Source organism: Pteropus alecto, unplaced genomic scaffold (assembly GCF_000325575.1).
Source record: "Pteropus alecto unplaced genomic scaffold, ASM32557v1 scaffold22, whole genome shotgun sequence".
NCBI classification, from domain to species: domain Eukaryota; kingdom Metazoa; phylum Chordata; class Mammalia; order Chiroptera; family Pteropodidae; genus Pteropus; species Pteropus alecto.
In genome coordinates, this window is record NW_006434839.1 from 9,751,679 (window position 1) to 9,760,844 (window position 9,166).

Here is a 9,166-nt window from a genome sequence, read left to right on the forward strand (position 1 = left end):
AGACATCCATATCTTCTACTCAGATTAAACAAATATTAACACTTGTCATACTTGTTTGATATCTAAAATTCCCTCTTCCTCTCCAGTCTATCCTATCCCCTCTCTAGAGGTAACCACTATAATGAAATTGGTGTGTATGTGTCATCTGCCTATTTTTATTCTTTTATTACATATGTATGTGCCTGTAAACAACATATGACATCGTTCTGCTTAAAATGTTTTTATCCAAGCAGTATCACATTACATAAATTATTTTTTCTTAGAAACATTTTTATTATATCTTTAAATAGTTTTTTACAAGAAAAACAGTGTGCTAAACACATCCATTTACTTAATTGACACTGCTCTCAATCAAGTGTGCAACTAGACTTCCTAGAAGCATCTTTTAGACTCATATGTTTAAGCAATTGATGGATATATATATTATTTGGTCCCTGCTTCTTTCCCTCTCAACATTGTTTTTAACATCATTGATTATGAAATACATTGATATAGATCAATTGTTTTGGCTATATATTGGTACTCTACAGTTTGTTTTCAATTTTTCACAATGGCTGCAATAAACATCTTGTACGTGTTTTCTTGTACGTTTTCTTGCGCCCAAGTGTTTTTTTAAAGTGTACATCCAGAATTGCGGTATCAGAATATGTGTGCATCTTCAACTTTGCTAGATATGACCAAACTGCTTTCCAATTTTATACTCTGCTCCCTCATACCGAGCAGTATATAAAAGTACTAATTTCTCTGCATTCTCACCAACTCCAAGCTTTTAAGTTTTGTGATCTAATGAATGTGAAATATCTCATTATTTTAATTTGCTTTTCCTCATTTACTAATAGCGTTGAACATCTTCCTTATATATTTATTGACCATACAATTTTCTATTCTACATATTCCTATTCATATTCTTTGACCACTTCTCTTTTGACGACTTCTGTATTGGGTTGTTCCTCTTCTTCTCTCTTCTCTTCTTTCTCTCTCTTTCTCTCCTCCCTGCACACACACACACACACACACACACATTCTGGATTTTAATCCTTTATTGGTTATTAAACTAGCTCTCTATTTCTGTCACCACAAAATTTATTCCCTGTGCTTAGTCACAAGAAATTCTTTAAAAACATTTGTCTCTTTTCTTTGAAAAAGCATGTCTCAAAGTGTCGCTTCCATGTGACAGAATATTTAATTTTCACACCATCTCCACCCAAAAGCTCATTTATTAATAACTGGCATCACAGCACGTGTAACATGGAAGCCCCTAGTGTGGAGATCACATTTAGCCTAAGCTAAAAACCCAGAAAGAGAGAAGAAGCCCAGCATGAAAGAATGGGATCTTAACTCCAGCTCAGAAACCTCCCAGCAGTGCTCCACTATGATAGATATAGGTGACATTTCCAGCCCTGCTCATCTGGCCAGTTGTCAATAGAGTTTTTCTTCAGACATTGCTGAGATATTTTAAGGAACAGGTATTAGGGGAAGAGTGCGAGATGGGAATAGAAGAGAAAAGGAGAGATGGAGTACGATAGAAGAGAGGATGGCAGAAAGAAGGGGGTATGCAAAGATATGGGTGAGTCTGAGAAGAGAAAGAAAGGAGAAATGGGAGAAGGTGGGGAGAGAAAACATATTTGAGAGTGCACCAGAAGAGAATAAAGAAAGGCGAGCAGAAAAAAGCGATAGAATGAAAGAATGGAGAATACCAAAGCCAGGGAGAATTCACAGAAAATGTGTGGAAGTGAATGAAGATATTTACCACTGGAGGGTGGAAAGAAGAGAGAATGTGGAGAACAGCCTTTGTTCTATAGCCACTTGTTGAGAACAGACAAGCTGCCAGAGGAGATGACAAGTCCCTTCCCTCTCCCCCCTGGTCACTCTTCCACTCTCCACAGACCCATCTACCTCATACCTGACAACTCTGCCGCATGCCCATCTGCGTCTCCATACTCAAACTCCAGGGTGGGGCAGTCCACAGAACTCTGTAATGGAGAAATCTTTGCAGTAACTTGGAGAAAGGGTTGACAAAAGGAGATTATACCTTCATGTCATCTTCCTCTCTTGGAGGCCAAGGTTAGATCAGGGAAGCAGCTAGGAGAGTCTTATCTGTACCTTTCATTGAAGAGGTAACCTCCTACAAGCAAAAATTTGAGGCTCAGTGCAGGGTGGGGCTGAAAATTTCTATGTAGAATCAGAAACTCCTGGTAAAGGGCCACGATTGTGAACAGATATAAATTCTACATGAACTACATGAACACAGACCAGAAGAGCATCTGGTCTAGGATATCTAGGATATCTAGGATATCTAGAAAATTTTTTTGGACAAAAACAAAAGAGGTGAACTGGATTCTAACTTCATCTCTGTCATTATCCCACTGTATGATTTTGGGCAAATCTTTCTGTGGACCATAGTTCCTCACCTGTAAAAATAGGCTCTTCAGCCCTAATGTTCCACAACTTTAGGACTGTCAAATAAGACAGCATTTCTACTTCAAGTTGTCTTAAAGGCTAGATTTTCCTATGATGTATGTACAAATTTAGAATCTCATTAAAAAAATTTTTTTTAATGCCCTAACCTCTTTAGCATTTGGGGGTATATATATGAGTTTTTAAAATTTTGAATCTCAGCTCTGTGGCATATTCTGTCAATATTGTGTGAACTTGAACAAGTTACTTAATCTCTCTGTGCTTCAGTGTGGTATAAAAAAATATATTTGATCTTTGCCCTGGTTCCTGACACAGAACTAAACTTTGGAATTTCCTGAGTAATAGGAGTGTCTGTTATTCATAAGGAGCCCTGTCAACTGTATTTGAGTTCCCCTAATGAGGTGACTCAAGGTGAGCCCATAGAGAGTTTCAAAGGAGGGACTGGCCCCACCTCCAAATAGGGAAGGAGGCTGGAGATTGAGCTCAATCATGTGGCCAGTGGTTTAAACAACCATGCCTAGGTAATGAAACTTCATATAAAAACCCTGAAACAATGAGATTTGGGCATACCTATGTGCTAGGAGGGCGAGGCCCCTGAGAAAGCATGGGGGCTCTACACCACCCCAGCTCCATACCTTGTACTATGCCCCTCTTCATTTGGTTGTTCTTGAGTTGTATCCTTGATAATAAAACTGTAATCATAAGCATAGTGCTATTCTGAGTTCTGTGAGTCTTTCTAGTGAATTATCAAACCTAGAAAGGGTGTCATGGTAACCCCTGAATTTGTCACTGACCAGGAGGGAGAGCAGGTAGCCTGAGAACCCCACTTGTGGCAGGTGTCTGAAGTGGGGGCAGTCTTGTGGGACTGAGCCCTTAACTTGTGGGGACTGAGCTAACTACACATAGTGTCAGAATTGAATTGAATTGAATTGAATTGAACTGGTGTCTGGGAATTATTAGAAAATGACATGGCCAGTTTTCTAATCTGTAAAATCAGGATAATTCATAGCGACATTGTAAGGACTAAATGAGTTAATATAGGAAAAACACTTAGCACATCACCCAACACTTGGTAGAGCTATGTAGGTGGTTACTCTACTTAGAATTTTACTTACTCTACTTACAATTTTAATATTATATTGTAAAGTCATTTTTCTCACGTTATTATGACTATCACTTTAAACAGTTAAGGGAACATATATCTATTGGTTTACCTAACCAGTTCTCTACTATTGAACCTTTGTTTTTAATTTTTCTTTGTTATATGTATGAAGCTGTGATAAACTTAATTTTTTTCATATTTAGGATCTTTATTAAGGATAAATTCTTATAAAGGAGAGTAATATATTAAACTTTATAAATATTTGTATGGCTCTTTATACACGACAAGTTGTTTTCCAAAACCAGTTTATCAATTTACACTGCCAACAAGGCAAATCATGTTTAAATTCACTATAGCAAGAATTTCCAAACTTCTGGATTACAGAGATGATAAGAAAAAAAAGTGGAGGGTGGAGAATGACATAAGGTTGCTGATGTTGATTCCAATAAGTAGAGACTTAACACCTTTTTAAAAATGTATTTCAAAAAATAAAGAACAGTCCTCCCAAATGGGAAGGACATATTATCATAATAAAAGAGTCATTAAAAGCAGTGTTTTCAAATTTCTGACTGTAAATCAAAGTATAAATAAATTTTACATCATATCTCAACACACACACACACTGGAACAAAAGTTTAATATCTTTACCGTTACTATATGTGATGTACTAATGTTTTCTATTATTCTATTTCTTTAAAAAATGTTGGTTTCAACTCACAGGTTATCCCCTACAGTTTGAAAAATTCTGTTTTAAGTTGCCTACATCCTTTAAATTTAATCTATTAAACTATATTTTATGAAAAACTCACTACAATGCCCTGAATTTGCCTTGTTTTACCACAAACTTTGTTAAGGACTTTGGGAACCAATTAAAACAGGGGATCTGGTTGGAAAAGGCCTGAGGTGAATCCTTTGGTAGGTAAGAATCTTTTTATTAAGCAAATAATTATTCTTTAGCTTCCTTTTTAGGTAGGGAAGTTCAGTCACTGGGAGAAGGTAGGTCAATAGTATGCCCCTATAAACAGTGACATACAAGGAGGCTCTATTGACTTGTGCCAACAGCAATTCTTTAAAAGCCCTAGAGGAGAAAGAAAACCATCCCCATCCCCTAGTACTATCTTCCACAGGAAAGCAAAAGGGAGGGAAGGAAAAGTATATAGTCATCTGAATCTGGCACCTGGGTGTTGTGGTGATAGGGGGTGTACTGACAGGTAGAAGCAGCTCTCCTGCTGCAGTGGAAGGTGGAGGAAAGCTAATCTTTCCAGCCAGCCTGTTAGCAGGCAATGAGCCCAGATAGAGAGGATCACTGCAGTTGTTCATTTCCTAGCATAAAAAGTGTAGCTGCAGACAACCAGGAAGTAAACTGCAGTGCAGGTGGAAAGCTCTGAGTCTCTGGATACTGAACTCACAAGCAAAGGTAGAGTATTATCAGAGCCTTTTCCTAAAGGAAGACTTGGTAGGTAGGGACAAAGTGTCCGACTTCAGGAGTATTAATTCCCCCATAGAACATATCATCCTGAAACTGTTTTATTTACTCACATATCGTCTGTCTCTCCACCCCCACTAGAATGTTAACTCCACAAGTCAAAGACCTTATCTAGTTCACCACTGTATCCCTAACACCTAAAACAGTGCTGGGCATATATAAAGTTCTCAATAATTGTTGAATTAATGAATGACTCATCCCTCGCCCCCACCTCATCCCCCAAAAAAACCACTTGAGCAAGAACATGTCTCTACGGGGGAAGGAGGCATAGGGTGCCTTAAAAGGCCAGATTCATACTGAGGCAGGGAGGGAGAAGATGTGGATAGAACCCTGCCTGATCCAGCAAGGCAGCAAGGCTGAGCTATGCCTCCGAAAGCTGGTGTGATTTGGGGCCAGTCTTTTCACCTCCTCCACTTCTCTTTTTAAAAATGGGATGGATTCCTACTCATCTGTATCAAAATGGAAAGCATATATGAAATCCTTCGGGAAACTGTGAAATACTATTTAAATGTTAAACCATAGACTGGGACACTCAAAGACCTGGCCTCTAATACCACGTCTGTCCCTTGCTGCTGCTGATAACACAGTACTAAGAGCTACTCTGAACTGACCCATTACGTGCACTGTGCCTGCACTGAATTAAACATTTTACATTCAATTATCTCACTTTGACTTTATCACAACCTTCTGAAGTAGACAGTATTAACCTCATTTTAAGATGAAGAAACTGGAGCTCCTAGAGGTTTGGCACTTTGCCAAATGTCACACAGAGAGTAAACGGTAGGACTGAGATTCAAAACCTGGTCTGGCTGATTCCAAAGCTCGGTGCTCCTGGCCACTACGCCAGATGTACGTTCTTGGGCAAGTTACTTCTGTCTCTTTTACTTATACAAAAGAAAGAGCTAAACCCAGATGGTCTCTACACACCCTTCCACACTTGACATTTTGTAGTCTATTCTCCTGGTCCCGGCTCAGATCCAATTCCACTCTGGGCTAGTTGATGGAGACTGGCTGGATGAGGGGGTGGGGAAGTGAAGATAATCCTATCTGTGGGTCTGTAACCTGGTCCAGTTCCATCCACTCACTCCAGTCCTGCCCCCGCCTGAATCCTGTCTCATTAACCCTTCCAGGTAGCGGTCCTGAAGGTGGTGGAAGGAACTCCCTAAAGGGCCTGCCAGCACTCGCGGGGGAAAGGGAAGGGCAGAAGGCACATGGCACAGCTGGATGGGCTCGGGGGAGCCTTAGGTTGAAGACAGCTGCCCCCTCTTTACTGCAGCGGAGCTCTGGCCTCCCACCCCTCAGGCCAGTCACTCAACCTCCCCGCGACTCTTTGCTCCTCTGTAAATCGAAGATACGAAATCCCACTTCAAGGGGCTGCAGCGATTAGTGAGATGAATATTTGAAAAGTATCTGGTACGCTTGATATCGTGCTACATCTTGCGCCTCCGGAGCGAAGGCCAGAGGGCTACAAAGCCCCAGACCCGCGGCGGGAGACGGGCGGAGAGGGGTCAGGGAATGCAGCGCCCAGTGTCCAGACTGCGGCGGACTCCGCAGGCTCCAGCTCCAAGGGGCGGCCCGGGGCACGCCGGGGGGTCCGGGCTGGGGAGGAGGACGGGGCCGAATCACCTCAGCCATCGCTTCCAGCCTGCGGGCACCTCCCGGCCCCAACTGAAGCTTTCCCGGCTCCTCACCTCCGACTCCCGCCGCTGGCTTCTGAATGCTTCCCGGCCCTTAGGCGCTGCCTGCTTCCCTTTGCCGCCGCCGTTGCCGTTGCCATTGCCGTTGCCATTGGCGGGCGGGCTCCCGGCCCCCGGGGCCGCGGAGTCCTCCATGCGGCTCCGGTCAGCGGCCTCCCTCAGAGGCTCAGCGATCTCTGCTCCAGGCCACCCTGCCGCCTCGCGCCGCGAGCCAGGCCCCGCCCCCTCCACAGCTATTGGCTGCAGTCGCCTCCCCCGGCCCCGCCCCGCGGCGCAATTGGCTGTTCTACCGCTCAGAGCGGGACTGGGAGGAGGTGGGGGCTCATTCAAGGGATTTTTTTTCCTTGTCTTTTTTTTCTGTCCTGCCGTGTCGCTGGCAGCGGTAGACTCCTGGGTTGGCTCCCAGCTTCACTTTCCGAATTCTGGGCCTTTGCATCTCATTCAGCATCCCTCTGCACTCAACCCCTCCCAAATAACGACCTTTTCGGGAGCTCTAGTCTCCGCCTCCTGCTCCACTGCAGTCTCCTTTTTCCCATTACCACAGACCCTCTGCCCTCAAATCCTGGCTCTTGCATACGTTCCAAATCCCGCTTCTGTTGCAGGGGAGGGATGGTACCGCCACCGCAGGAAACGAGGGACTCGCCCTCTCCGGAAGCTCAGATTTCTGTAGAAATCTCATCCCTCTAGGAGTGAGGCTTGGCAGGGAAACTGAGGGTCGAGGGATGGGGTGGGGCATTTTTACTTCACCGAAATTGCTGGTTCCTTTTAGGGTTGCTCCTGGTCATCTGCTTTTCTCTGCTGAAGTAGGGCACCTTCCTCGGGTGTGAACATGGGAGTAAATGTCGAATGGAGAGCAAGCCCCCATCCCCTCCTGCTCCCCAACCCTTTCCTTCATTCTTCTAAGATCCTAAGGGCTCGGTGTTACCTGGGGCATACCGAGCTCTGTGTCCTGCCCACTATGGAATTTATCTAAAAAGCGGTACATTTTAGGCAGTCTGAGTTAGTAACAGTGGCCCTAAACAAGCAGCCTGAGGGGAATGGGTGAGACCAAATGGTTGGAATTGGGGGATGTCGAATGGCTACTTTGTTCCTGGCATTGCACCAGGCACTTTCTAGATATCACATCACACCTCTCTGACAGGTTCACTGATGGAATATTACTGATGAGGAAACTGGGACTGACAGAGACTAAATGCTTCTTGCTTTTCTCAAGGTATCATAGTCTATCTTGTCTCAGTCTATCTTGTCTCTTCTCTATGTGCTGTTCTTTCTCTCTGAATGAAACTGTTATTCTCTTGGCTAACATATTCTTCCTTAAGATTCTATTTAGTCCTCACCTCCTGCTGCATAAAGCCTTCCTTTGGACCCTCCATAACCCACTCAGGCTGTGTTGGTGTCAAGTCAAGACTGCCTGGACCCCAAATCCCTTTATTTTCCACTATATCCCCAAAGTAAAGAGCCCAAAAGAATTACTCCCCCTTGTTATATCTTAGGGACAGCTCCTTCCCTTTCTTAACTATCTCTCACTTTCCTCTGCTAATCAGTAAGTGACAGATCAAGGCAGAGTTTAGAGCAAGCGCTCCTTGGAGCTTTCTGAGTTTCTTTCTCTCCAAGGGCCCCAACGTCTCCTTATTGTACCCTCCCACCATTTCCCCTTTCCTCTCCCCACCCCACCTCCAATCTGGATATCAGCTCCTTGATAGCAGGGCCAAGCTTTGTTGATTTTTGTACACCTCATTTATGTATGTTTAACACAGGGTTTCTCCACTATTGACTGAAAAAGTATTTGTTGTGGGGGACTGTCCCTTGCATCGTGGGATGTTTAGCAAAATCCCTGGCCTCTCCTCACTAGATGCCAATAGTACCCTCCCCTTAGATGTGACACCAAAAATGTCTCCAGACATTGCAAAATGACCTCAGAGGGGCAAAATCTTCTGTGGTTGAGACCCACTGGTTTAACAGAATTGAATTGATACGAATTTTCAAGAAGAGTCTCTGTCTCAAGGCCTAAATTATTTGATTTTAGAATTCATTTCAAGGTATAATTTGTTAAACTCTTAAGATTCACACGCTGCTTTAAAATTCACAGCCTACGCTTAGCTCATCACTGCTTCAGTGTGGTGAACCTGCCACAGCACAGCCCCTTGGGGTTTCTTAATAAAAGATTTATTCTACCTTCCCTTTCCCAGTATCTCTTCACCTAAGCAGTCAGAGCTCTAGGATTGACAGGCCCAGAACTTCATGTTCCCTTGTAAGCCTAGTCAATCAGCAGGATCCCCAACAGTGGTGGCAGACAGGAGTGGCCACTTTTGAAGCTTTGTTCCTTTTCCAGCCTACCCCTAGGACAAAGGGTACATGATTAAAAACAGCTCACAAAGTCCCCTCTGGCCTCTACATAAGGCTGTTTCCTGAGCCTAGAGCTCCATCTGGCTTCACTTTCAGAGAAGGAGTTTGAAAAAATGT

The 9,166-nt window shown here is 43.6% G+C and overlaps 1 protein-coding gene across 1 annotated transcript in view; it reads right to left on the reverse strand.

Moving 5' to 3' along the window:
• The window catches only part of STRIP2 (striatin interacting protein 2), a 41,123-nt gene extending 34,227 nt beyond the window's left edge, over positions 1-6,896 (reverse strand). The window contains exons 1-2 of the mRNA XM_006910526.3: positions 6,698-6,896; positions 1,904-1,973 (exon numbers count right to left, since the gene is read on the reverse strand). Coding sequence (XP_006910588.1) covers positions 1,904-1,973; positions 6,698-6,838 — 211 coding nt within the window. The 5' untranslated portion in view covers positions 6,839-6,896. The remainder of the gene's footprint in view (positions 1-1,903; positions 1,974-6,697) is intronic.
• Between the last annotated feature and the right edge of the window lie 2,270 nt (positions 6,897-9,166).